The sequence below is a fragment of the Canis lupus genome, chromosome 16 (genome assembly GCF_048164855.1).
Source record: "Canis lupus baileyi chromosome 16, mCanLup2.hap1, whole genome shotgun sequence".
Classification (NCBI taxonomy): Eukaryota; Metazoa; Chordata; class Mammalia; order Carnivora; family Canidae; genus Canis; species Canis lupus.
Window position 1 is genome coordinate 40,763,889 of NC_132853.1, and position 27,743 is coordinate 40,791,631.

The 27,743-nt window shown below is 54.1% G+C and overlaps 3 protein-coding genes across 22 annotated transcripts in view; all 3 read left to right on the top strand.

Moving 5' to 3' along the window:
• The window catches only part of ATP6V0A1 (ATPase H+ transporting V0 subunit a1), a 64,522-nt gene extending 57,729 nt beyond the window's left edge, over positions 1-6,793 (top strand). For all 18 annotated transcript variants that reach the window (XM_072780619.1, XM_072780626.1, XM_072780622.1 and 15 more), the window contains one exon: positions 5,182-6,793. In XM_072780619.1, coding sequence (XP_072636720.1) covers positions 5,182-5,275 — 94 coding nt within the window. In that variant the 3' untranslated portion in view covers positions 5,276-6,793. The remainder of the gene's footprint in view (positions 1-5,181) is intronic.
• Positions 6,794-15,045: 8,252 nt separating this feature from the next.
• NAGLU (N-acetyl-alpha-glucosaminidase) lies at positions 15,046-21,835 on the top strand. Its single transcript, XM_072780639.1, has 6 exons — positions 15,046-15,446; positions 16,929-17,076; positions 17,874-18,020; positions 18,160-18,245; positions 19,200-19,456; positions 20,378-21,835. Exons 1-6 carry the CDS (start codon positions 15,061-15,063, stop codon positions 21,595-21,597), a joined length of 2,244 nt encoding a protein of 747 aa, XP_072636740.1. The 5' UTR covers positions 15,046-15,060; the 3' UTR covers positions 21,598-21,835.
• Positions 21,836-21,985: 150 nt separating this feature from the next.
• Positions 21,986-26,113, top strand: HSD17B1 (hydroxysteroid 17-beta dehydrogenase 1). Of its 3 annotated transcripts, none has more exons than XM_072780640.1 (6): positions 21,986-22,427; positions 22,535-22,702; positions 22,842-23,021; positions 23,148-23,241; positions 23,602-23,779; positions 23,879-26,113. In XM_072780640.1, exons 1-6 carry the CDS (start codon positions 22,331-22,333, stop codon positions 24,098-24,100), a joined length of 939 nt encoding a protein of 312 aa, XP_072636741.1. In that variant the 5' UTR covers positions 21,986-22,330; the 3' UTR covers positions 24,101-26,113. The 3 variants fall into 3 exon arrangements, with proteins under 3 accessions (XP_072636741.1, XP_072636743.1, XP_072636742.1); XM_072780642.1 differs by having other exon boundaries at positions 23,716-23,779; XM_072780641.1 differs by lacking the exon at positions 23,879-26,113 and having other exon boundaries at positions 22,842-22,993; positions 23,148-23,701.
• Positions 26,114-27,743: the final 1,630 nt, after the last annotated feature.

Sequence of the window (27,743 nt, forward strand, 5' to 3'; positions counted from 1 at the left end):
CAGGTAAATTTGAATTTCAGATAAACAATGATTTTTTTTTTTAGTGTAAATATGTCCCAAATGTACATGGGACATATTCATACTAAAAACTAGACATCCTGTACTTTATCTGGCTTCCCTATTTTAAGCCCTCCCTCTTTTGAGTCTCCACTTCTTCCTTTATGTTGTGATTCTCCTCTTTTTGGGTCTCACACCCCAGTGAGAAGCTCTCAACCTTCCCCCTAGAGAAACACAACCTCCAACAGTTTTACCTGTTTTAAGGGTCACAAACTCACCCTACCTTAGGAACCCCTAGATGAGATGGTGCTAATGATCTCAAAATCAGAGAGTGTATGGAATGTCTTATTATATCCGTTTTCTTTATATATGAATATATATTAATATCCGTTTTCTAAACCTAAACCCAAGGATCCTCTTCCCCATTCCCCTTATCTTTGATTTTCCTCTCGACTTGGTTGTGCTGAGCCTCCTCAAAGATTTCTCTGTTTGCTGTTCTAAATGATAGAGGGGAACGTGAAGCATGTAAGGGCGGGGCATAGCTGGGACTTACTCTTCCCTCAAAAGCTCCTTTAAAATAATTTGTCCTCTGGCTGGCTTTCCTCCTTCTTGCCGCCCTCCTCCCCACCCAGCTGTTGTTTATTTACTGTCCAGCTAGGAGGTTAGGAGCGCTGTATGGCTCAGACTGCTGGCACACTACCCTGTTCTCAGCTTATCAGCATACTCTCCCCAGCACACTTCCTCAGCCCCTCGGTATGAGGGAATGTCTGTGTAACCAGCCTGTGGTGACTCACTGTTTCTTCCTTCCTTTCATCGTCACTTCTCTGTCTCTTGAGCCCTGGGCTTGAAGGGCCAGTTACTACCCCACCTGAATTCTAACCCAAATGGGGAGCCTGTTGCCTCCTCCCCGGGTGGGCTAAGGAGCAATCCCGGTGCTGGGTCAGAACTGTCAGAGCGGTGAGCCTGGCACACCATGGTATGAGGAAGGTCGCCTGGGCCCAATCTCCAGAGTGAGCAGAGGTAGCTTGGGAGGCCATGTTTTGTTGCCAGAAGGATTATTTCTTCCTCAGGCTTACCTGTGGCCTTCAAGTGAAGGTGTCTTCCCATGTCCCCATGAATGAGCCCAAGGACCTAATGAGTGACAAGAGAGTGGGCTTCAGAATTAGGCCCACCTGGGTGCAAACCACCTCTGCTGGCACGGGCTGGGTGACCCTGGGGAGAGCACTTACCTCTCTAAACCTCACTTTCTCTCATGTAAAGAGAAGATGGTATCTACATTACATTGGTTGCCGTGATAAATACAAAATAATGCACATACCAAGTGCCTGTCGCTGTGCCCCAATGCATCATAAGCTGGTGTTCAAGTACAGATTGGAGCTGCCCCACTTAAAAGTGGGCTGCCCTGTGGGGCGGGCATCTTGGCCATGGTCCCTTGTAATGAAACTGCCAGTAGTCTGTTATAAGAGGGGAGATCCCCAGGGGAGGCACATTCAAGGAAGGGGCTCATGAAACAAATTTGTGCATTGATTTGTTTGGATAGTGGAAGTATCACAGAGAAGAAAAAAACCCAAGGCCGGCTATCCCCATTGTTACAGGCACATTTGGAGCGTCACCTTTACTGAAAGGGGGTGTGGGATCCCTGTGTGGCTCAGCAGTTTAGTGCCTGCCTTTGGCTCAGGGCATGATCCTGGAGTCCCTGGATCAAGTCCCCAGATCGAGTCCCACATCGGGCTCCCTGCATGGAGCCTGCTTTTCCCTCTGCCTGTGTCTCTGCCTCTGCGGGACATTGCTATTTTTCCTGGGGTCCAGACTGGCCGTCTTCATGCCTGTCATTTTACCCCCGGCTGTCATCTGGGGTTTCCTAATCCTGATGCAAAGGCTAACCCATTATAAAAGTTCTGGAGGGCTTTGGCAGGGACAAGAACAACATCATCTGCTTTGGTGACAAACACAAACATCAGTCTGAAATTCATGTAGGGTCCTGAGGAGGTAGGTGGTATATTTGAAAACAAGAGTAAACAGGTTATTGTCCCAACCTGCTAATTCTGTCTCCTTCTGTGTTATATGCCTCTGTTTTTGCTTACTGTAATTAGCTGTCTTTTATTCCTCACAAAAGCCAAAGGCAGGGATAGGATGTGTCAGTTTGTGGACACCAAACTGACTTTAATGGTAGAAAGACTGTTGCCCCCCCAGCCCACTTTCAGGAACCGAATCCCTTCTTACCTGGCAGATTCCACATACGTGTTGATGTGCACATTCAGGCACTCACACATTGGTTGAAGGCCAAAAAAAAGGTAGGGACCAAATTGTTGTAAGGAATGTAGTAGCTCCACAGCAGGACCCCATGGGATGGCTGGAAGAACAGCTGGCCCAAAAGTAAGAACACCTGAAGTATAGTTCCTGGCTGCCATCGTTATCCTGACATGTGGGCCATCAAACAGATGTGTGTTCCAGGCCCTGGACTGCTCAGAGAGTGGCAGAAAGGGCCAGAGAAGCAGTTCGGCCCAGAGTCATCTTTCTAAAACTGATTCTTTTCACTCACACACTTGCCAGGAAAGGGAAGAGACCCAGGACTCCTTTCCCCTTCCCTCACTCAAGGAAACAAGGTTTCCTGTTACATAGCAGGAGTGAGCACTCTGGGGACTCCTACTTATCCTTCTGGGTCACTGGGTGGCCTTTACCAGGTACTACACCTGGAAGGGAAGGGGTGTCAGAAACTCATCCAACTTCCTGAGGCCTTCCTCACAACTGTTATTTTACAGGTGCATTTCAGTGGCTTGGGGCATGGCTGGACCCCTGAGGGGTGGTAGCAGGCTCCTAAAACAAGAGGAACTTGCAAGGTGGCCAGCAGTGCCTTCTGGGCCCTGGTGCAAAGAACTTCATGTTTGTACTTTCTCAGGAAGCACACATTTCCCTGGTTGGGAGGGATCCGAGGGTGGGGAGCCCAACAGGGAGATTGCTTTCCAGCTTTGTTCTGGGAGGTTGAGAAGGGAGATAAAGTCAGGCTGACCCTGAGATGCCCAAGGTGTCTGTGATCCTGGCCACTCTGTCTCTAACTGCAAGCAGTGGTTGGCGGTAAGGCAGTATCAGGCCCTGTGTCAGAGGGACCACCCATCTCCTCATGCGGCAGAATTTATGCACTTGCACCCCAGACAGGTGTACCCTTTCTAAACCCTGGGCCCCATGGGCAGATGAGGCATGCAGAGGAATGCCAAGAGAAGGATGGTGATCCCATGGGCATCTGAAAACTTCTGAAGCTTCTACTCCATTTGTCCAGTTCAGAATTCGAATTGTGGTTAGCCAACCAGGGGGTCGAGTTCTGGCCCCCTCGTAGACCCTAAGGTGACTTGCCCATGACCTTACTACATGTCGTTGAAGGCGAATGGAGTGCGTCCGTCTCCTCTCAGTTGTTCAGAAATGGCCTTGCCACATGCAGATGACCTACTCAGCATGAAGCATTTGGACCCATAGCAGTGGGTGATAAACAACAGCTTACCCCTTCGTCACCTAATTCCCCCAACGGAGGCTAGAAAAGCTGTAGCTTCTAGGACTTCTCAGGGTACTGGGATATGGGGACAAGTTCAGACCCCAGTTTGAAATTGCTCTTGCCAGGAATCCTGTGACTGCAGTTTGAAGCCCCCTCCCCCAGGTCCTCTTTTTCCCTTGGCCCAGGGAGTCTGGGAGGCTTGGGGACCTTGGCCCAGCCCCTGGAATGTGGGGCTGGGAGGAGAAGGCTGCCTGTTCTTCCACCCACGCAGAAAATCCTGTTCACATCCCCTCCCGAGGGGGTGGAGCTGGCAGCCCTGCAGTGTCCTCAGCCAGCACACCAAGGGCTGACGGGGCCTCTGAGGCCCTCTGAGTGTCACCACGGACAGCCCCCCAACGCAGACAGTCTTTCAGTATGCAGGCCTCTTGGCGTGGAGGCAGGATGAAGCCCTGCCCTGCGCAAGAACCATGGCCTGAAGCCTGCCCCAGCCCCCAGCTCTGCCCGTCCTTGCAGGGGTTCTGGTGACCCCAGGGTGACACAATGCTGAGTGGAAACTATTCCTCAGGGCAGATCTCCTTGGCTTTTTTATCCTCTGAATCATGCATTTTTCTGCCCATATTTGGTGGTGGTTTGGTTGCTGGGCAGCCATCCAGGGAGTATGCTGAGGGACGCGTAGCCTACAGCCTGGCTCTGCTTCCCAGAGTGCGATCTTCCTGCCCCTCAGATTTTGAAAGGACCCCAGGGAGACCATCAGGGATGGATGCTGAGCTGCCTGGGAAGGGAGGTGAAGCTCTGCTTTTCCTTTCAGCCCCTGAGAGAAGAATTCATTCTCAGATGTTTTTGTAGTTGGAGAATATTTTTGCCATTACTTGGAAAAGACTTCCCCTCCTGATCCGCCCCTGCCCCCATTTCCTGCGAATTTCCTCCCCAAAGCATCCAGCCTTTACTTGCAACCCTCCCTTCTCCTTCCTCCTTCAAGAAAAGAAACAAACTAGAAAACAAGGGTGCTTGCCAGAATCGTTGGCGCTAAGCTCACTGCCGCCCAGGGGCTTCCCTAAGAGCTCTCCCATGAGCCCCTGCCAGGAGCCCACTATTTATTCTCTCTGTTGCCATTAGAGACTCAAACCAATCACACTTTTTTGCACATGGCTAGACAAAGAGTTTTGCATAAACACTCTGCTCAGCAGGAAGGAGCAGGAACTGAGGACAAACCCCTGTGGAAGTAGGCCCTGTGGAGGTAGGTGGCCCTCTTGCCTTGACCAGGGCAGACTCGGGCTTCAGAAGCAGGGCTTGGGCAGCCCTGGTGGCTCAGTGGTTTGGCGCCACCTCCAGCTGAGGGCCTGATCCTGGGGACCCGGGATCAAGTCCCGCGTCGGGCTCCCTGCATGGAGCCTGCTTCTCCTTCTGCCTGTGTCTCTGCCCCCGCCCCGCCCCTCTCTGTCTTTCGAATAAATAAATAAAAATATTTATAAAAATAAAAAAGAAGAAGAAGCAGGGCTTGTATGCACTGTGGGAAGTAGACCAAGGCCTTGGCTGGGTGGGCAAGGGTGGGTGGCAGAGGTAGGCTGCTCTCCCAAGCTCAGCTAGGAAGGAAGGCCTCAGGGAGGAGGGTTAGAGCATCTTGCTAGCCCAACCATGAAATCCCAAAAGGATTCTGTGGAGTGATGACTTTCCTTTTCCCTTTCCCCTTTCCCTAGGGTCGAGTTCCAGAATAAATTCTACAGCGGAACCGGTTTCAAGTTCCTACCCTTCTCCTTCGAGCACATTCGGGAAGGGAAGTTTGACGAGTGAGCCCCTCCTGGGACTGTGTGCCAGCAGGCTGCTGTCCCCAAGGCCCTCCACAGTGGTTATCTATGCTCCCCTTGTCTGTTGGTTGTGATCCCTGGGTATTGGAGCATTTGTGTCATCCCTGCCAGCCCTCCCCCAGCCGCCTGCAAGTCATTTAGATAGATCTGTACTCCCTGGGTCCCCCGCCACCGCCAATTTCATGTGTAGTGTAGTGATTTTCTAGAGAGAAGCTGGGCTCTCGTCAGTCACACCCACGGGGCACTGGCCTTGCCCTCCCAGCCTCCGTCCATCCAGAGACAGCCCCTTCTCTCCCCTGGTGGTGAGCACATTTGTGCGTTTTACCTTTGAGCCCAAGGCCCACGGAAGGAGCACCTTTGCTATCCACGGCCAGACTCTTCCTGCCACTCTAGTTACTTGTTTGGGATAGGGGTGCTCTTCAACACACCTCACTCTTGGATTAGCAAGGGTGGCTCCTAGTATTTCTGTCCTCTGCCCATCCCCTCTGGTTTTCAGAGCAGTTGTTAATCAGGAATTCAGCTGGACCCCACTGTGCCATTGTACATGGCTTCTCCCTGTCACTCCCAAGGGTCCCAAGGTCCCCAATACCACCTCCCTAACCTGCACCCTCTCCTCATCCCTCACAGACCACCCCCTCACCCCTGCCCCCATGTGTACCCAGCATAACACAGCCTGGCAGGGAGTGACCCAAACGTAGGTCCTGGCTGCCTCTGTGGTTGGATGCTTCTCAGGCCATGCTATGGGCTCTGCCACAAGTATTCCCTCTGGGCAGAGGGTTCAAACTGTTGTTCTTTCCTGGTGCAGACCCCAAGACCTTTCACTACCCATAATCATGAGTCTTGAGGACAGGCCCACAGTCATCAAGGGCAGTTCTGCTTGCAGACCTGCCTGGCTCTGCCCTCCAGTGCCCCTTCCCACTTCTGTTAGGGCCCCAAGTCCAGGGAGTGGGATCCTGGGCAGGGAAGGTTGGTGCCATTTACAGTTTGCAGATTGGAGGCAACCACCAAGGGTTAGTGCACATGATTATGAGAGCTGCACAGCCCTGCCCCGCGGACTGATGGTGAGCCATCCCTGAAGGGCCACCACTCCTGTCACCCCCATGCTGGGCTATGGCTCTTGGGGCCTTTTAATCATGTGCTGGTACAGCAGCCCTGGCTGCTTCAGCTAAATTGAACCCTGTGGTCCTCAGTGGTTGAGGTAATCCCCTGAATTGGCCAGGCCACTGCCCTGTTCCCATTCTGGTTTCTCTGAGTGAGTTACTTAGAGCTGCTCACAACTCTTCCTGGGCATGAGCCACCAGCCCCAGCCTCACTGTGTGCTGGCCAGTGTGACCTGCCCCTCCCCCCACCTTGTGCAGAGCCCCCTCCCTCTGGGCCCAGTGGTTTATATGATGACCTTTGCTCCGTTTACAGCAGGGTTTGAAGCAGAGCTCTCTGTCAGGAACCCTGCCCAAGGCCCTTCTGTTCACACATTCCTGTGCTGAATAAAGTGTGTTTGACTCTACCGGGGAGGCTGCCTATTTCTGTGCCGCCAGCCCCTGTGTTGCCCGCCCCTGCCCTTCAGCGTGTCTGCTGTCCTGCGGATCGGATCGGAAGCCACAGCTGCAGGCCAGGCAGTTTGTGAAATTGTCACCTCTCAGGTTTCCCAGGTCCCTCCCCTCCCTCAAGCCCAGCAGTTTCGGGATACTGCCTCCGGTGGGGGGGCGGGGGGTTCCGGGGACCCGTCCTCCTCTTCCTTTCCCACACATCTACCCAGAGGGTAGGGAAAGAGGAGCCTGGGCATCTGCCCACCTTCCTCTCCCTCTTCTCCAAGTGTGCTTTCCAGGACTCAGTAGCCTGGCTGTTTTGAGCCCCAATGCCCTTGGCCTTGGTGTGAGCCAAGGCTCTGTGTGGGGTTCCTCCAGGCAGTGGGAGAATGTGAGGTGCTGACGGAGGCAGGCAGCTGAAGAGCCAGCGGGCAGGTGGGCAGGGAAGGCGCCGTCTCCGCCCTGACTGCCATGTAAGGCACCCACATTCTTTCTTAGTGCCCTCCCTCTCCTTTCCTCCTGGGGCCTCCGGGACAGGACAGGCTGCACAGGAATGTGAGCAGCTGCTCGGGGAAGGGTGAGGAGGGCCAGGAACACCCTGTTTCATGTTCCTTCTGCTCAAGCCCTCTCCTGCCCTGAAATAGGCCCTCGGTGCATCCCCCCACCTGGCCCCACACACAAACCTTCCAGGGTGGACTTGAGGTGGGTGAGCCGAGACAATTCAGTGTGGAAAGAAGAGCTTTCAGGTGCTGATTGCCAAACTGTGTATCCATATGCAAAAGAACAAATTTGGGACTGCAGCCCCCACACTATATAAAAATTAACTCAAAGTGGGTTATACACCTAAATGTAAAAGTTAAAAACTAAACCTCCTAGGGGAAGTTCTAGGAGAATATCTTCATGAACTTGGGTTAGGTGACTTTTAGATACAACACCAAAAGCAAAGCACTAAAAAGATAAAGAGGGATGCATGGGTGGCACAGTGGGTTAAGCATCTGGACCGCTGGTTTCAGCTCGGGTCCTGATCTCAAAGATCCTGAGATTAAGCCTCACATCAGGCTCAGCACTCCATGCAGAGTCAGCTTGAGTTTCTCTCCCTTATCCTCTGCCCCTCCCCACCTCTCTCCAAATCAATCAATCAATCAATTTTTTTTTTTTTTAAAGGGCCTTAGGGGTGCCTGAGTGACTCTTAATTTTGGCTTAGGTCGTGATTTCAGGGTTGTGAGATCAAGCCCTGCATTGGGCTCTGTGCTCAACACAGAGTCTGCTTCTTCCTCTCTTCCTCTTTGCCCCCACCACACACTGTGTATGCACAGGTACTCTCTCTCTCTGTAAAATAAAATAAATCTCAAAAAAAAAAAAAAAAGGGATCCCTGGGTGGCGCAGCGGTTTAGCGCCTGCCTTTGGCCCAGGGTGCGATCCTGGAGACCCGGGATCGAATCCCACATCGGGCTCCCAGTGCATGGAGCCTGCTTCTCCCTCTGCCTATGTCTCTGCCTCTCTCTCTCTCTGTGTGTGACTATCATAAATAAATAAATTAAAAAAAAAAAAGATAAGGGCTTTAGACTTACAAGGTTTTGTACTTAAAGGACAGACTCCAGACAACCCTCACACTGGGAGAAACTGCAGATACATATGTGTGTGTGTGTGTGTGTGTGTGTGTGTGTGTGTGTAGAGAGAGAGAATATATGAAGAACTTGTAGGGATCCCTGGGTGGCTCGGCAGTTGAGCGTCTGCCTTCAGCTCAGGGTGTGATCCTGGAGTCTCAGGATCAAGTCACACATTAGGCTCCTTGTGTGGAGCCTGCTTCTCCCTCTGCCTGTGTCTCTGCCTCTCTTTCTCTCTCTGTGTCTCTCATTAATAAAACAAAACAAAACAAACCTGTACCCATTAGCAGTCACTGCCATTTTAATTCAGCCCCAGCCTCGTCCAGCAAGCAGTCCTAAGCAACAGGTCATTTGCTGTCTCTATGGATCTGCCCATTCTAGAAATTTCACATAAATGGAATCACACGTTATGTGGTCTTACATCTGGCTTCTTAGCATGCTTTTGGGGTTCATGTTGTATGTAGCATGTGTCAGTACTAGATTCCTCTTCACTGTAGAAGAATACCTATGGTGTTGCTACTTTGTTCATGCATTCATCAGCTGATGGACATCTGGGTTGTTTTCTTTTTGGGGCAATGACCAATATCACTATGCACACTTCTGTACAAGTCTGTGTGCATTTTCTCCATTTTTCTTGGAAAGATATGCAGAAGTCAAATTGCTGGCTCTTATGTTAATTGTTTAACATTTGGAAGAACTGCCAGACTGCTTTTTGAAGGAGTTGCACCATCTTCCATTGCCCACCTGACCGCAGTTCCAATTCCTCCACATCCTTGTCCACACTTGTAATTGTCTCTTTATTACTGCCTTTCATGGTGGGTTTGATGTTGGAGGATCCCCTTGTGGTTTTGGTTTGCTAATGATGCTAAACAGCTTTTCATGGGCTTAGTGCTCATTTGTATTGTTTTCTTCTTTGAAATGCCTACTCAAATCCTTTAAAAAAAAAAAGATTTTATTTATTTATTCATGAGAGAGAGAGAGAGAGAGAGAGAGAGAGGCAGAGACACAGGCAGAGGGAGAAGCAGGCTCCATGCAGGGAGCCTGACATGGGACTTGATCCTATGACTCCAGGATCACGCCCTGGGCTGAAGGCAGGCACTAAACTGCTGAGCCACCCAGAGGTACAGGGTTTCTTTTGGGGAATGATGAAAATGTAAAATTAGATTATAGCGACAGTTGCACGACTCTGAATTTACTAAAAAAAAAAAAAAAAAATGGGGATCCCTGGGTGGCGCAGCGGTTTGGCGCCTGCCTTTGGCCCAGGGCGCGATCCTGGAGACCCGGGATCAAATCCCACATCAGGCTCCCGGTGCATGGAGCCTGCTTCTCCCTCTGCCTGTTGTGTCTCTGCCTCTCTCTCTGTATGACTATCCTAAATAAATTTAAAAAATGTTAAAAAAAATTGAGCACTAAATTGAATGTTTAAATTGGTAAACTTTAGTATATATCAATAAAATGGGGGCAGAGATGGGAAAGCTAGGGCTTCCACAGGGAGAAATTCCTCCCTTGCTCAGCGGAAAAGACCTGGGCTGGCAGGTCATTGGCTAAGCGGAACTGTCGGGATCCAGTGGCCTTGGGCTGCCTCCAGCCCAGCCAGCTAAAGATGGACTAGCCAGGAACTGAGCCAAGGAGGGTGTGGGGAATCCCAGGAGCTCTGGGTATGGGTGAGGAGCAGGATGGATCCGTTGCTCCTTTTTTAAAGGGACATGCCCTGTATCTTGATCCCCTTCTTATGGGCATCCCTGGCCCCCAGGCCTCTGTTGAGTGAGTCTGTGCTCTTGTCTGGGAAATGCCCCACCTTGAGTGATGGGAACACATGTGGGAGAGGGTGACCTGGTGTTATAGGAGATCGTTCAATCACCATTTTCAGGTCCCCACTCTCTGTCCTGTCCTTCACGGGGGATCTGGGTAGGACTGCACCTCTTTCTGTCCCCAGGAGCCCTGGGTGGAAGGGACATTGGAGCTCCCCTCATATCTCAGATTCTCAACGACCTGCCTGCTCTCCCAGCTCCCCAGCCAACCCAAGACATGTCCTGGGTGTGTGCTGTCCCCTGGTGGCGAGACAGGGAAGGAGCCACACATTCCTCATGCAGGCTAGGACAGACGGGCAGAAAGGGTTAGGTGATCCTGAAGGTATTCTGGGGTGCTTAGGCAGAAGGTCAGGCTGGCCAGGAGCGACAGAGGAGACAGATGGAGAGAGGAGAGCCCTGCTCACTTGTTGCACACACATTAATTGAAAAATAAAGTGTGAAAAAACAAAAGAAGGGACGCCTGGGTGGCTCGGCGGTTGAGCGTCTGCCTTCGGCTCAGGGTATGATACTGGGATCCTGGATCGAGTCCCACATCGGGCTCCCTGCATGGAGCCTGCTTCTCCCTCTGCCTGTGTCTCTGCCTCTCTCTTTGTGTGTCTCTCATGAATAAATAAAATCTTTAAAAAAAAGAAAAAGAAAAAGTGTGTTATGGTAAAATTACCAGATAATACAAAAGGCCCTATTAAAAAGCCCTCTTCAGGGATCCCTGGATGGCTCAGTGGTTCAGTGCCTGCCTTCGGTCCAGGGCCTGATCCTGGAGACCCGGGATCGAGTCCTGCGTCGGGCTCCCTGCATGGAGCCTGCTTCTCCCTCTGCCTCTCTCTCTCTCACTATGTCTATCATGAATAAATAAATAAAATCTTAAAAAAAAAAAAAGCTCTCTTCCCATCCTGTGAGCCCCAGTGCCCCACCCCAGGCAACCACTGTTTACATGGCCTTTCCTTTTTTTTTTTTTTTAAAGATTTTATTTATTCGAGGTGAGGGGGGCAGAAACACAGGCAGAAGGAGAAGCAGGCTCCATGCAGGGAGCCGGATGTAGGACTTGAACCCGGGACCCCAGGATAGGCCCTGGGCCAAAGGCAGGCGCTAAACCACTGAGCCACCCGGGCTGCCCAATTTTTTGTTTTTTTAAACACAAATGGGAGTTTGTATACCCACTAGACTGATCTTTAAATAGAAATAAAAAAAAAATTAAATAGAAATATAGGGATCCCTGGGTGGCGTAGCGGTTTAGCGCCTGCCTTTGGCCCGGGGCGCGATCCTGGAGACCCGGGATCGAATCCCACATCGGGCTCCCTGCATGGAGCCTGCTTCTCCCTCTGCCTGTGTCTCTGCCTCTCTCTCTCTCTCTCTCTCTCTCTGTGACTATCATAAATAAATAAAAATTTAAAAAAAAAGAGAGAGAGATTGGCTCTACCTCTCCCTGACCGTCCCACTTGTGCTCACTCTCTCTCTCATAAATAAACAAAAAAATAAAAATTAAAAAAATAATAATAATAAATAAATAGGAATATAAATTCAGGGACACCTGGTTGGCTCAGGGGTTGAGCGCCTGCCTTTGGCTCAGGGCGTGATCCTGGAGACCCAGGATCGAGTCCCACATCAGGCTCCCTGCATGGAGCCTACTTCTCCCTCTGCCTGTGTCTCTGCCTCTCTCTGTGTCTCTCATGAATAAATAAATAAAATCTTTAAAAAAAAAAAGAAAAGAAAAAAAAAAGAAATATAAATTCAGAGATGCCTGGGTGGCTCAGTGGTTGAGCATCTGCCTACGGCTCAGGGTGTGATGCCAGGGTCTGGGATCGCGTCCTGCATCGGGCTCCTTGTAGGGAGCCTGCTTCTTCCTCTGCCTGTGTCTCTGCCTCTCTCTCTCTCTCATGAATAAATAAAATCTTTTTAAAAAAGAAATATAAATGTATATAATTTGTAGAACATTCTGAATCAACACCACAAATCTTCCTCATTCTTTTTTTTTTTTTTTTTTTTAAGCATATGCTAGCTATTTCATCCAGTTGGTGCCCTTTACTTTCTTCAGCCAGCCCCCTACTGTCCTCAAAGAGTTTTCAACCTGGTGGGGAAGATGAGCAAAGAGGCAGTGTGACATGTCTGGAGTAATCCCTGAAGCTCCTGCCCAGCATCCATGAGCTCAGGCCTTGAATGTGCTACCAATCCCCTGGAAAGTGTCCCAGTCTTTTGCTGCTGCCAGCAACCATCACCACGCTAGATGAATCCAGATGCAATGGAAAGGCTGGCACCCTGAGCCTGACAACCTGCAGCTGAATGCCCCCAACCATGTGTCCCCTAAGATCTAGAAATGCTGGTAAAATGGTCCTGGGAGGAAATTCTGACAAGTCTTACTCAGAGCAAAGTGTTTGGAGGGGAAATTGGGGGCAGGGCACTGGAGGGGATTGGAGAGAGACCCTAGGGCTATAGGCTATGTGAGTCCCCCCACTCCCCACCCCATAGTCTTGGAGCTGGTCCCTGGGAAAGGGTGAGAACTTTCTGATACCAGGAACTGACTGGGAGCAGGGCTGCGCCTCCCCCAGGAGCTGCTCGCTGAGCTGAGAACAAGGCAGGGGGTCTGCAGCTTGTACCTGTGGCCAGGCAGGGGGCAGAGGAGCAGAGCAAGCTCAAGGGGCTCTCACTTCTCTTTCAGTCCAGGCTCTGGAATCTCTAGACTGGCAACTCTCCTATGACCCCTCCCCTTTCTCTAAGCAGTTTCACTCAGATCCAACAATCTGGAAAAAGCTACATCTGCCTCCAAAAGGACCCAGAATCCTTTTAGTGTGGTCTTCCCAAAGGGCCCACCACTTCATGCCACCACATTGCTCCACCCAACCCCACCCTGCCCAGGCAGGCAGCTTGAAAAGTTGCATCATTTAGGAATGGTGGCAAGAACTCTCATCTGTAAAATAGGAGGTCCAAGTTCTAATTCTAGACATGTTCTCCTATTGGTTACTGATCTTATCTGAGTCACTTCCTTTCTCTGGCCCTCAGTTTCCCAATATGTAACATGAAGATATGGGCTCCACCTGTCCAGCTGCACCTACCCTTTAAGGATCAAAGGAGAGGGACACTTGGGTGGCTCAGTCAATTAGGCATCTGCCTTCGGCTCAGTCAGGTCATGATCCCAGGGTCCTGGGATGGAGCCCCTGCTCAGCGGGGAGCCTGCTTCTCCCTCTCCCTCTGCTGCTCCCTCTGTGTGTGCTCTCTCACTCTCTGTGTCAAATAAATAAAATCTAAAAAAAAAAAAAAAAAAAAAGGATCAAATAGAGAGCCCTTAACTGCCCACCAGGCCCTGCCCCACCACAGCAAGTCCAGGCTCACATGACCCTCCTCTCCTTCAGCTTCCTGACCTTTTAAGTTCCTCAATTCTGCCCAGCTCTCTCTTTGCCCTTCCGTATTTATTTTCTTCTCTGCCTTGAATGCTCTCTCCTCTCGCTTTTCCTGGTCAATCCCAACTTAATTCATATTCAATGTCACTTCCTTTTGGAAGCCTTAGGCTAAGCACCTTTGTATTTCTTCACAGCATCACAACTATAATGTAAATCTTTATTTCTGTTAGGGTGGCAGGCAGTGGAGGATTGCAAAAAGGGTAGAGGAACAAGTCAGAGTTTATTTATTCTCCAAGGAAGCAGAGGGACTAGACATCGAGAGAAGTCAGCCGAGTTTTGGTCAGATTGGGCCTTTTGAGGGGTTTTGAAGAATGTGAGCAGGTCGCAGCTGGGTCCATGGGGTGGGGGGATGGGCAGGGAGGGGGTCGACTCTTGGCCAGGTAGAGCAGGAGGTGGCAGGTTATTTGAGGGGCTGTCCAGGGCTCCTCCAGGGTATGCATTGTGGTCAGATTAGAGAATATGTTTTGTAGTTGGGGTCTACTCTGAGAATGGAGGGCACCATAACCTAGAAAAACAGAGTTAGGGCCAAGCGCAGACACCGGTGAGTTGTCTGTAAGGTTTGCTGGGGAGGTGGGAGGTGGGCTTTGGATTTCTTTCAATATTTTATTTTATTTTATTTTATTTATTTTATTTTATTTTTTACTTACTTATTTAGAGCATGTGAGCGGGCTTGGAGGAGGGGGACAGAGGAAGGAGAGGGAAACTCAAGCGGACCCCCTGCTGAGCCGGACGTGGGGCTGGATTTCACCACCCTGAGATCAAAGCCAAAACCAGGAGTGGGAGGCTTAACCCACTGAACCACCCAGGCGTCCGGATTCCTTTCTTTTTTTTTTTTTTTTAATTTATTTGTGATAGTCACAGAGAGAGAGAGAGAATGAGGCAGAGACACAGGCAGAGGGAGAAGCAGGCTCCATGCACCGGGAGCCCGACGTGGGATTCGATCCCGGGTCTCCAGGATCGCGCCCTGGGCCAAAGGCAGGCGCCAAACCGCTGCGCCACCCAGGGATCCCTTTCAATTTAAATAGGAACTTGGTTTCTAGGCTTCCTGTAGAGGAGAGTGGCAGTGCCTGGTACAAAATAAAACTCCGAATAAAAATATCTGTTGGACAGTTACCTGGATGGAGGACAGTGAGTTACATGTGAAAGCTCTCCAGGTACAACAGTAGCTGCGGCTTGTGAAGGGCAGCGGGTCTCACCCCGGGCTTTTGGGGACACGGGTCACGCGCCCCCGAACCACGTGCGGCCAGAAGACACCCTCGGGGCGCGGGTCCGGGTCCGGGCCCGGAAGTGCGGTCTCCCGGGAGCCGGGGCTACGCGCCCGTCGGCGTCCCGTGGCCAGAGGCCCGCCGCTGATTGGGCGCGGGCCGTCCCGCCCCCCAGTCCAGTCTCAATTGATGCCCCGCGGGGCCCCCCGCCAGCCGGAGACCGCAGGACCATGGGAGCGGCAGCTGCGGCCGCCGTCCTGGGCCTCCTGCTCCTGGGCGCCGCGGGGGGCGCGGCCGCGGACGAGGCCCGGGAGGCGGCGGCCGTGCGGGCGCTGCTGGTCCGGCTGCTGGGGCCGGGGCCGGCGGCCGCCTTCTCGGTGTCGGTGAAGCGCGCCCTGGCGGCCGAGTCCGGCCTCGACACCTACCGCCTGAGCGGCGGAGGCGCCGGGACGCGGGTGCTGGTGCTCGGCTCCACCGGCGTCGCCGCCGCGGCGGGGCTGCACCGCTACCTGCGCGACTTCTGCGGCTGCCACGTGGCCTGGTCCGGCTCTCAGCTGCGCCTGCCGGAGCCGCTGCCCGCTGTGCCGCAGGTGCTGACCGAGGCCACGCCCAACAGGTACGAGGCTCGCCCGCCCTCCATCCGGGTCCCCCGCACCCCCCGCGCCCGCGCCCGCCGCACCTGCCGCCCCCCGGGGCGCGCACCCCGCGCCAGCGACTGCACCCACTGAGACTGAACGGAGCGCTGGCCTTGGGGCCGCACGCGCACGGCTGCGGCTTCAGATCCCACCTCTGCCCCTGAGAGCCGTCACCCAGCCTCTCAGAGCCTCAGCCGGCTCATCTGAAGAATGGAAACGGTGACATCGATGGCGCACTGTTGGTCACGAGGCTTTCCACAGTGACCGGCGCAGAATTTGTGATGCATAGTTAGTGACCAGAAAATGCTGTTCCTTTCCTTCCACCTTCTCTTGGGAGATGCCCACCGAGGAATGACACCCACTCCCTCACAGCCTCCCTCCTGGCGCTTGTCCCACCGCAGGGAGGTGGTGTGTTCACACATCCGGCTCCCCATCAGATTGGGGAGAGGGACCCCCCCTTTCCAGGACAGGGACCAGCGTTGCCCTAGAGCACTTCAACACTGCAGAAGCGAGCTCTAGAAGAGTTGACTGGAAATGCTGTGTGCTCCCCCAGATACCTGCCTGGCTGCGGTTGGGGGGCACCTCGGAAGCTCCCATAATGATGCTGGACAAGCCGAAGCCCCCAGGGGGAGGGTCTCAGGCCCTTCATCAAGAAAGTTCTTTGCTCTTTGTGAGGAAGATTCAAGGGCAAGCCATTTAGAGAACGGGACAGTGATTTATTAAGTCTAGAAGTAAGAGAGGTGCCATCTCACAAAGTAGCCATCTCTCCTCCAGGATGAGAAGAGGATATCCTTTTGCCCCAAAGAAGGTTTTTATACATTTTTAAAATTAGCTATCCACATACGAAGAAGCCCACTTTTTAACTTTGGGATTTTTTTTTTTTTTTAAGATTTTATTTATTTGAGAGAGAGAGAGGGAGGGAGCATGCGCAGGGGGAGGGGCCGAGGGAGAAGCAGGCTGACTCAGGCCTCCAACCTAAGACCCAGGGATCAGGACCTGAACCCAAGGCAGTTGCTTAACCGACTGAGCCCGCAAGTGCCCTTAACTTTGGGTTTAACCTTTACTTTGGGTGGTTAGTTTTACCATTGTCTTAGGGTTGTGGAATTACCCATGGGAAACAATTTTAAGAATGTCTAACCTTTGTGGCTTTTACTGCTGGAAGGAGTGGGACCTTGTAGTTTTCCATGAGTGCGATTTTGTGACTCTTTTTATGAACCTACTGACGTAAAACCTCAATGGCTTTACTTTGGTCACCTTGTCTCCCAAGGCTCCCTTTCCTCCTGCTGAGTCTTGGCACCACCTGGGGTGAGTCCTGGAGTGAAACAGTAGAAGAGCCACAACTCCTCCCTTCTGGGCTAGATCTGGGGTTGGCGGGTGCTGTTCCAGGGCAAAGGACCCTCAGAGGTTGGGGGGCATGCCCTCTGCCCCCAGGGACATGTCACAACTCCCGCCCCTGCCCACAGATACCGCTATTACCAGAATGTGTGCACGCACAGCTACTCCTTCGTGTGGTGGGACTGGGCCCGTTGGGAGCGGGAGCTAGACTGGATGGCACTGAATGGCATCAACCTGGCACTGGCCTGGAGCGGCCAAGAGGCCATCTGGCAGCGGGTAAGTGTCCCTCTCCTCCCTCCAGTCCCTGCCTCCCCACTGCATCGTGTCTGGCACACAGAAGTGTTTGGGGCATACATGATGGCCCCAGCTCTCTGGAAACAGGCTTTCATTGCTGAGCCAAACACATTGGAGCACTTGTGCGGGTCTGGACCCCAGCACCTCACTAGAAACGCTAAGGAGTCAGGCTCCCCTCTTTCCCCACCCCCCACAGCTGGTCAGGCCACTGCTTCCATAGATTCTGTGCCTCATCCTCTTTATCTTTATTGATGGCTCCTGTGCAGGCTCTTGCCCCATCTCTGTGGGCGATACCCGCCCCTCTCAGAGCCTCTGAACAGAACTCCTGGCTCCTGAGTTCCAACAGTGTCCTTTCTAAGATGCAGATCTGTTGGACTCCTGCTGCTGTCAACACACTCCAGAGCTCCCCTCAGCTTCAGCACCCTCCCCTGGCCTGGGGGCTTCCATGCCTGGGCCCTAAGGGCTCTGGCTGCTGGCAGCAGGTGCTCTTTAGGCTCTCTGCAGAGCCAGCCTTATTCCCCCAAGCCTTCTAAGGCCCCTTCCCCGTTTGGGGGAGAGCCCCATTATGCCTCACCGCACCCTTGCAACAAAGCTGACCCATTAGTAAACTTACCTGCCCACAGACCTGTTTCTCCTGGACTGTGGGCTCCTGGCAAGGGTCACATTTTGTCTTAGTAACTCTAGGGCTCAGCACAGAGAAGAAATGAATGAGTGATTGTTGAATGAATGGAGATGAATACTTATACGTGTTTATGTGCGGGGGTCGTCCTCCTCCTCAGGTATACCTGGCCTTGGGCCTGACCCAGTCAGAGATCGATGAGTACTTCACTGGGCCTGCCTTCCTGGCCTGGGGGCGCATGGGCAACCTGCATACCTGGGGTGGCCCCCTGCCCCACTCCTGGCACCTCAAACAGCTTTACTTACAGGTAAAAGGAAGGGAAAGGAGGGGGCGGAGCTGGGCAGTGCTAGGTAGTCTGTGGGCCAGGGACCAGCCTCAGAATCCTTGGGGACCCTGTGTGCCCCGGGGGGGTGGTGAGGCCTCCCACCTCCCCTTCCATCCCCTAGCATCGGATCCTGGACCGGATGCGCTCCTTTGGCATGATCCCAGTGTTGCCTGCCTTCTCAGGGCATGTCCCCAAGGCTCTCACCAGGTAAGCTTCCTCCCTTCCCCCTCACCTGCCTCAGAGAGGGAATTGATTTTTTACCTGCAAGACGAGATTTAAAGAAAAACTGAAGCTCTGGATGTAGGCCTGGGCTTGATTCCTGGCTCTGCTACTAACTAGCCATGTGACATTGGAACTCAGATGGGACTGCTCTGTGCCTCAGTTTCCTCACTTATACAGTCCGTATAGCTCAGCACAGTCTTAGCAAATGGCAGCTCTTATATAGTGGTTTGCAGGGGTGTGCTGGTCTCCCGTCCTTTCTGTTCCTCTGTGCCACTGACCCTTCCTCTCCCGTGGCTGGCAAAATTCTTCAAGGCCTAGCTGTGACCTCCCCTCCTCCAGGTAGCCTTACTGGGGCCCCCCAGCCTTGGTCAGCACCTCCTTCATGCCCAGGAGCACCTGGTCCCGACCACTGTCACAGGGCCTAGTGCACGCTGCTGGCCCTACTGGCTGTCTCTTCACCTCCCGGCTGGGTAGCAAGAGCCTCGTTCACACATCCAGCAAACACTTATCAGACCAGCTCTGTGCTGGGCCCTGGGGATGCAGTGACAAAGTGCATCGAGTTCCACCCCTGCTGGCTGAGAGGTTGACAGGGGGATACAATACAGTGATATGGGCAGGAATATATGTGGAGCCACTGCTCCATCTAGGACTCTGCGGCCAGGGCTCAGAGGCAGCACCGGGCAAATTCTGGAAGAATGAGTGTTGCTTGTTTTGGCCTGAGGGAGGGGAAGAGACAGCAGAAGGTTTACAGATGAGGTGAAATTCGAAGGATGTTGAGGGGTATCCAACTGGCTGGATAAGCAGGGAGGGAGGGGGAAAGGACTCCAGCCACAGGGCACAATCCGTAAGGTAAGCCAGTGAGGCTGGGTGATGAACACTGCCAGCCTCCAGTGAATGTTTGGATTGCTCCCCCCACCCCCTTCCCCCCTCTACCCTTAGGGTGTTCCCTCAGATCAACATCACCCAGCTGGGCAGCTGGGGACACTTCAACTGCTCCTACTCCTGCTCCTTCCTCCTGGCTCCAGAAGACCCCCTATTCCCTATCATTGGGAGCCTCTTCCTGCGGGAACTGATCCAAGAGTTTGGCACTAATCACATCTATGGGGCCGATACTTTCAACGAGATGCAGCCCCCCTCCTCAGAGCCCTCCTACCTTGCCTCAGCCACAGCCTCTGTCTACCAGGCCATGATCACAGGTTTGGTGCCAGGGGGAGGTGGGTGGGATGGGGAACCCCCCTTGCCCTCAGGGACACAAGTGTGGCAGAGGTCAGCAGGGTGGGAAGAGAGACAGCCCTTGACAGTTGACCAAGCACTCGCACACACACACCATCTTTAATCACACTGCGGTTGAGGGGTGGGCTCTGGAGCCAGGCAGCCTGCTCAGACCCTGGCATCACCCCTTCCTGCCTGTGTGACTTGCAACAAGTCACCTCCCAACCACTGTCTCAGTTGCTTGATCTGTAAAATGGGGCTACATCATAAATAGAATGATGCCTGGCCCCCAGTAAAGTGCCATTAAGCGTTGGCTATGAAAGTATTTTGTTTGGTCTCTGCCTCCGAGCTGAGGTAGGTAGTGCAGGCAAGAGCTTAGGGGATGTGTTCAAAGCCGGTGGGTGCCCTTGCACAAGGAACCCAACGCTCCTTCCTGCCACTTATAGGGCAGGGACAGGGAGGGGCCAGGTCAGCAATGGGCCGGGAAAGGAACCAACTGACTCAGGATGCTGTGAGAGCACTGCTCCAAGTGCAATCCAGAACCCATAGCACCAGCGTCACCCCAGAGCCTGTCCAATCTGCAGATTCTCCTGAATCACAATGACTTGGGCTTAGGCCCAGGAATCTGTTTTAACCGGCCTTCTGGGTAATTTTGATGCTTCATAGAGCTTGACAACACTGCCCTAGAGATCCCAGCTGGGAGGAAGAGAGGATGGGATGGTGCGTGATGCAGTTGCCCTGGGGGTGGGAGGGTTACAGAGGAAAACAGAGTGTTCTGTGATAGTCATTTAACTTCTCTGGACCTCTGTTTCCTCATCTGTAGAATGGGGTGAACCTTCATTCCCCTGCCCTCTCTCCTCTCATCAGTCCTCTTCTCTGTCTCCCCACCCTTCCCTCCACCACAGTGGACTCTGACGCCGTGTGGCTGCTCCAAGGCTGGCTCTTCCAGCACCAGCCGCAGTTCTGGGGGCCTGCCCAGGTGAAAGCTGTGCTGGAGGCTGTGCCTCGTGGCCGCCTCTTGGTCCTGGACCTGTTTGCTGAGAGCCAGCCTGTGTACATCCAGACGGCCTCCTTCCAAGGCCAGCCCTTTATCTGGTGCATGCTGCATAACTTTGGAGGCAACCACGGTCTGTTTGGGGCACTGGAGGCTGTGAACCGGGGTCCTGCGGCTGCCCGCCTCTTCCCCAATTCCACTATGCTAGGCACAGGCATGGCTCCTGAGGGCATTGGCCAGAACGAAGTGGTCTATGCCCTCATGGCTGAGCTGGGCTGGCGGAAGGACCCAGTGGCTGATTTGGAGGCCTGGGTGAGCAGCTTTGCAGCCCGTCGGTATGGAGTCGCCCACAGGGATACAGAGGCCGCGTGGAGGCTGCTTCTCAGGAGTGTCTACAACTGCTCTGGGGAGGCGTGCAGTGGGCACAATCGCAGCCCTCTGGTCAGGAGGCCATCCCTACAGATGGTTACCACTGTCTGGTACAACCGATCAGATGTGTTTGAGGCCTGGCGGCTACTGCTAACAGCTGCCCCAACCCTGGCCTCTAGCCCCACCTTCCGCTACGACCTGCTGGACGTCACTCGCCAAGCGGCCCAGGAGCTGGTCAGCTTGTACTATGTGGAGGCGAGGAGCGCCTACCTGAGGAAGGAGCTGGTTCCCCTGCTGAGGGCGGCAGGCGTCCTGGTCTACGAGCTTCTGCCGGCGCTGGACAAGGTGCTGGCTAGTGACAGCCGCTTCCTGCTGGGCAGGTGGCTGGAGCAGGCCCGGGCGGCCGCAGTCAGCGAGGCCGAGGCCCATCTCTATGAGCAGAACAGCCGCTACCAGCTGACCCTGTGGGGACCCGAGGGCAACATCCTGGACTATGCTAACAAGCAGCTGGCCGGGCTGGTGGCTGACTACTATACCCCCCGCTGGCGGCTCTTCATGGAGATGCTGGTTGAGAGCCTGGTCCAAGGCATTCCCTTCCAACAGCACCAGTTTGACAAGAATGCCTTCCAGCTGGAGCAGACCTTTATCTTCGGCACCCAGAGGTATCCTAGCCAGCCTGACGGTGACACTGTGGACCTGGCCAAGAAGCTCTTCATCAAATATTACCCCCGATTGGTGGCTGGCTCCTTGTGGGCAGATTAACCACCCCCTGGGTGATGTTCTCCCCAAATTCCAGGCCCGGGCAGGTTTCCAGGGCCCGGAGCTAAACCAGCATCACAGGAGGTTCCCAGGTTTGGGCAAAGGAACTCAAGACCTGCCGGAGGAGCAGGCATGGGAAATTTGGGAGGGAGGTGAGTTGCACTCTTCTCCACCACCCCAAATTTGGGATCAAAGTACTATTTTAATACAACTTAATAAACCGGTGAATCACCCCGGCCTATCTCTCAGAATGTCACCATTGCCTGGGAGGACTCAGGGCTCTAGGATGGACAGACACTGGTGTGAGGCTATTTCTCCCCGCCCCCTTGCTTCTGCCTCCCCGACCTTGGGACTGGGAATCCTCTCCCAATACGTTTACTTCCACACTCTCAGCAGCAAATTTTGAAGCTTATAATTGTCCCTATGGGACAGAGGCTCACCCAGGGGAAGATGTGCCCACATGAGAATTCACATCTCCTAGTTGCAACCCCTTTGCTCTCCCTCTGACCAGCAACTGAAGAAGGGGTATTCCAAGCAAGTGGCCTCATCTCTGCCTTGACCAAGAGCAGGATGGGGAGAGTAGGCCCCAGACCTGAAGGAGGGCTCAGCCTTGAGATTAGGCTGGAGACATAACAAGGGGTGGGGACCCTGCGGGCAGGGGCGGGGCAAAGCAGGTGCTATCTAGCTCAGAGACCAGAGCTTTGCACTCTTTGGGCCTCTCCCTAATCGTCTCCCCATGGACCGCACCGTGGTGCTCATCACTGGCTGCTCCTCTGGCATTGGCCTGCACCTGGCCCTGCGTTTGGCGTCGGACCCTTCCCGGAGCTTCAAAGGTAGATGAGGGGCTGAGGTGGAGAGACAGGAGCAGCCCCTGGTCCAAGGGGACCCAGGAAGGGGTAAGCAGGGCATTCAGATCCTCTCTTCTTCCCGACCTTCCCAGTGTATGCCACGCTGCGGGACCTGGGGACACAGGGCCCACTGTGGGAGGCAGCCCGGTCCCGAGGGTGCCCTCCTGGCTCCCTGGAGACGTTGCAACTGGACGTGAGGGACGCAGATTCTGTGGCCGCTGCTCGGGCACGCGTGACGGAGGGCCGCGTGGACGTCCTGGGTGAGCCTCCCTGCAACACGTGTGCAAGAGCCTTTCCAGCATTGTGTCCAAACCAAAATGCCCCGGCCCGGGGAACCCAAAGGGACCCGCTGGGTCGGGGGACAGAGAGGCAAGCAGGGTCCGACCTCTCTCCCCTCAGTGTGTAATGCAGGGCGGGGCCTGCTCGGGCCGCTGGAGGCGCATGCGGCGGGCGCCGTGGAGTCGGTGCTGGACGTGAACGTGGCCGGGACCGTGCGGACCCTGCAGGCCTTCCTGCCGGACATGAAGCGCCGCGGCTCGGGCCGCATCCTGGTGACCGGGAGCATGGGCGGTCTGATGGGTGCGTGGAGTGGGGCGGGGCCGGTGACCGCGCCGCGGGGGCTGCGGGGCTGCGGGGGGCTCCTGCAGGGGGCTCCGGGTGGATTCCCTCCCAGACGCGCCTCCACAGCCTCTTCTCGCCTCGAAGGGCTGCCATTCAACGCTGTTTACTGCGCCAGCAAGTTCGCGGTCGAGGGTCTGTGCGAGAGCCTGGCGGTTCTGCTCACGCCCTTCGGGGTCCAGTGAGTCACCCCCCACCCCTCTGAGCCCTGCCTCTGGGGACTCCAGCCCCCTGTCCTGTGGGAGCCACTCGGGGGTCTCCCTGGCCCCCCCCACTGCGGCTCACATCTGGCGGGTGCCAGGGCGCTTGCCCCTCGTTATCGCACTTCTGCCCTGCAGCTGGGAGGCTCAGGCCCGAGGAGGCTGGGTGACTGGCCCAAGGTCACCCGGCGAGGAAGCCCGCCAGGCTGGGGTTCTGATGCGGATCTCCCTCACCCCCACGCGGCTGCGGGAGCGGGAGCGGGGAGAGGCAGGGGTGCTCTTCGGGCAGTACGCCGCCCCCTGAAGGCTCTGGCTACCCACTCGTCGCTCTGGGCCCGCAGCGTGAGCCTCATCGAGTGCGGCCCGGTGCGCACCGCCTTCCTGGAGAAGCTGGAGGGCGTCCCGGGCGGGGTGCTGGACGGCGCGGACGCCAAGACCCGCCACCTCTTCTCCAGCTACCGGCGCCATTCGGAGCAGATCTTCCGCGAGGCGGCGCAGGACCCGGAGGAGGTGACGGAGGTAGGCGCCGGGCGCGGTCCCGGAGAAAAGGGAGCCCCCCGCCCCCCCCCTCCCCAGCCCCGGCAACTCCGGCCAGCGCACCTCCTCCCGCCGCCTCAGGTCTTCCTCACCGCGCTGCGCGCCCCGCGCCCGGCCCTGCGCTACTTCAGCACCGAGCGCTTCCTGCCCTTGGCGCACCTGCGCTTGGCCGACTCCAGCGGCCGCAGCTACGTCGCCGCCATGCACCGCGCGGTGTTCGCCGACCAGCCCGCGGAGAAGGCAGCGGCCGCCGCGGACCCGCCCCGCCCCGCGCCCGGCGCTCCCCCCGCCGCCCCGCAATAAAGGCTTGGCCCACCGCTGCCTGCGGCTCTCTCCTTGGCGCCCCAGCGGCGCGCGGTTCCGGGGCAGGGCGCCAGGCTGCCTGCGCCCCGCACGTGTGCGACAAGTGGCAGGTGCAGCGCGAGGGAGATCCGGAGACCGAGGGTAACCCGGCTCATACCAATGCGGAAACCGAGCTCCAGAAATTGGAAGGAGCTACCCCCCGGAAGGCAGGGTGCAGAGTGGTGGCCGGATTCCCCTGAGGAGTCAGCAGCAGGAGTTAGGGGGACGTGGGCAGGGAGAGAGGCGGGTTGTGACTTAGTCCCTACTAGTCATTGGGACCTCAGGCAAGGTCCTTATCCTCTCTGAGTGTTTTTCTTATCTGTAAAATGGGTATGAGACCTATGTCGTGGAGTGTATGAAGAATTGAGGCAATGCCTGAAAGGGATAACAGGCACCGCTATTATTACTACAACTATCAGTGTTAAAATTGTAATTATGTTCCTACGTGGAAGCCAGATGTGTAACGAAACAAGGCTAAGTGAGTCAAGAGGATACAGCTCCCCTCCTCCTCCTCCTCTGTGCCCCTCGCCCTAGACAGAACTCAGCGGGAGGGATCCCCACCGGCCCAGAAGCTGCCACTCCCTAGGAGGTTCAGCTGAGGCTCCAGGACACACCGGTCTGCCCCATATCCTTTCTGAAGCCAGGGCGAGGAGTTGGAGTGGTGGGTGCCAGTGTAAGGGCCTGCAGGGTGCTGGGGCCAATCACCTTCTAACTTCCTGAGAGGTGGGGTGCTGGAGGAGGGGTGGAGAATAGGTGGAGACTAGGCCTCCAGTTTGCAGGCAGAGGGAAGGGGGAGGGGTACCCAGGAGATGGGGTCTCAGGAGGGACTAGGACTCCTGGCATTTGGAGTGGGCAGAGGCATAGCTGCAGGGAGCTTGGGAAGCCAGAATAGAGAGGAAACTGCTGGAGTTTTGTGTTGAACCTGGGGGGAGAGGCAGAGGCACTGCTTCTTGGCCTGCAGCTACTTCTAGGTAGTGGCTGCTCTTGGCCATTGGACTGCTGGCTGCTTCTGCTCCTGGGACAGGGGATCTCTGCCAGCTCATCCCTACCTGTCTCCCTGCCCTCCTGGCCCAGACAGTTTTGCTGTCACTTCAGCATCCAGAAAGGCCACAAGAAGGGGAGAGGGCCAGGGTGGCATGAATCTCTGAGACATAGGACCTGCTCTCAGAGCCTAGCTCCTGTCCCCTACACTGCCCATTTGCACCTGTGTGAGTGTGTGTACCCGTGCTCACAAAGGTAACCTGGGGGTGGGGACACAATGACAAGAAAGGCAAAGTGGGACTCCTCCATAAATCACATTCATAATCTTTTTTTTTTTTTAAATCTCTACACCGAATGTGGGGCTCAAACCCACAACCCTGAGGTCAAGAGTTGACTACTCCACTGACTGAGCCAGCCAGGCTCCTCAATTTCATGCATACTCTTTAATAGTCTCATGTAGTCCCATGACTTTGAAGACCATTTACATGCCGATGAGCCCCACCAAAGCCTCCAGTATCTCCAACTCCATTGTTTCCCATAAACTGCAGACATACATCCCCAACTCCCTACTTAATATCTCCTCTTGACACCTAATAAGCTTAATGCGTCCAAGTGCCAAGTCCATTCCAGCCCTCCCACTGCTCCTGCCAGTCCACCCCACTTCAGCATAGGACAACTCCATTCTTTCTGGCTCATCCCTCAACCAATTCATCAGCAAATACCTTCAATCTTCAAAGCATATTTGGAACTCACTCTGGTCTATGAAGGTACCATCACCTCATCTGGATAATTGCAGTACTTTCCTAACTGGTTTCCCTGATGCCACCCATGCCCAACCAACAGTAAAATTTCTACAGAGCAGCCAGAATGATCTTTTTTAAAAATGAAAGTTATTTCATGTCTGTGCTTAAAATACCCCCTGTGGCTTTCTAAGTAAAATCCAAGGCTTTTTTGTAAGACCTCCAGCACATTCTTTGATCTGGCCCCCACCTCCTTTCTTTTTTTTTTTTTTTTTATTTAAATTTTTATTTATTTATGATAGTCACACAGAGAGACAGAGAGAGGCGGAGACACAGGCAGAGGGAGAAGCAGGCTCCATGCACCAGGAGCCCGATGTGGGATTCGATCCCTGGTCTCCAGGATCACACCCTGGGCCAAAGGCAGGCGCTAAACCGCTGCGCCACCCAGAGATCCCTCCTTTCTGACTTTATCTCTCACGACTTCTCATCATCTGATTCAGCCCTACTGGCTTTCTGCCCTAGGACCTTTGAACTGCCTGTTCCTCTGTCCGGTTCACTTTCCCTAATCTCTGATTCTTCTCTTCTTTCAGATCTTTGCTGTTTCCCTAGAAGACCTTGTCTAAAATAGCATTCCCTTCCCTCCACTATAAGCCCCTTGCCTTGTTTTATTTTTCTTCATAGCATTTATCACCATTAGATGTGTCATTAATTTATTGACTTGTATCTATAAATTTCATCACCTCATCCCAAGATACACAGAAATCTAAGCTCCAGGGTAGGTACTTTGTTTTGTTCACTGTTGTATCCCCTGCACCTAGAACCATTCCTGATCATGGGAGACACTAGATCCACATTTACTGAATAAAAATGACTGTTGGTTCGCAACCTGGACAGTTCCCTGGGTGAATTCTGAAACTGGCCCCCATACACAGGAGAGACGGGAGAAAGATCACTCCAGATTGGAGGTGGTAGGTTTATTAAGCAAGGGTACTGACATACAAGACTTGTCCTGGGTGGCTGCAAGACAAGTAGATCTCTGCACTTGCCCACCAGAATCTTAAAAGTCTATATAGAGGACTTCAATAGGTTCAGTCACAAATACCGTCCAGATGGTCTCAACAACGCATAGCTCTCTCAAGGCTCCCACTGTGGGAATAGTGGGTGTAGTGTATATTCTGACAGAGTAGTAGGCGAGAAGCCTACATTTGCTTATATCCAGTTCGAGTCAACTGACAGTCACATTTTCCTTTTTTTTTTTTTTTTTATTCATGAGAGACACAGAGAGGGAGAGAGAGAGGGGCAGAGACACAGGCAGAGGGAGAAGCAGGCTCCATGCAGGGAGCCTGACGTGGGACTCAATCCTGGGTCTCCAGGATCACACCCTGGACTGAAGTTGGCGCTAAACAGCTGAGCCACCCGGGCTTCCCGACAGTCACATTTTCCTGATGATCTCCTCCAACAGTGACTCTGTGTGGGACTGTGCTCAGATGGTTCAGACGTTTCCTGAGAGTCTGCAGTTCGTTTCTTCATTTGGGGTCCTCTTTTTAAAAATCCAAACTAGGGACGCCTGGGTGGCTCAGCGGTTGAGCATCTGCCTTCAGCCCAGGGCATGATCCTGGAGACCCGGGATCAGGTCCCATTTTGGGCTCCTGCAAGGGAACCTGCTTCTCCCTCTGCCTGAGTCTCTGCCTCTCTGTGGTTCTCATGAATAAATAAAATCTTAAAAAAAAAAAAAAAATCCAAACTAAGGGGGCGCCTGGGTGGTGTGGTCAGTTAGGCATCTGCCTTTGACTCAGGTCATGATCCCGGGGTCCTGTGATGGAGCCCCATAGGGAGTCTACTTCTCCCTCTACCTCCGTGCTCTCTCTCAAATGCCTCTTAAA

Excerpts from the sequence above, each read along its gene's own strand:
- NAGLU (XM_072780639.1), top strand. The coding sequence starts at position 15,061 with ATGGGAGCGGCAGCTGCGGCCGCCGTCCTGGGCCTCCTGCTCCTGGGC. Across the intron at positions 17,077-17,873 it reads AAGAGGCCATCTGGCAGCGG|GTATACCTGGCCTTGGGCCT; the intron begins GTAAGTGTCCCT and ends CCTCCTCCTCAG. Across the intron at positions 18,021-18,159 it reads TCAAACAGCTTTACTTACAG|CATCGGATCCTGGACCGGAT; the intron begins GTAAAAGGAAGG and ends TCCATCCCCTAG.
- HSD17B1 (XM_072780640.1), top strand. The coding sequence starts at position 22,331 with ATGGACCGCACCGTGGTGCTCATCACTGGCTGCTCCTCTGGCATTGGC. Across the intron at positions 22,428-22,534 it reads CCCTTCCCGGAGCTTCAAAG|TGTATGCCACGCTGCGGGAC; the intron begins GTAGATGAGGGG and ends CGACCTTCCCAG. Across the intron at positions 23,242-23,601 it reads CTCACGCCCTTCGGGGTCCA|CGTGAGCCTCATCGAGTGCG; the intron begins GTGAGTCACCCC and ends CTGGGCCCGCAG.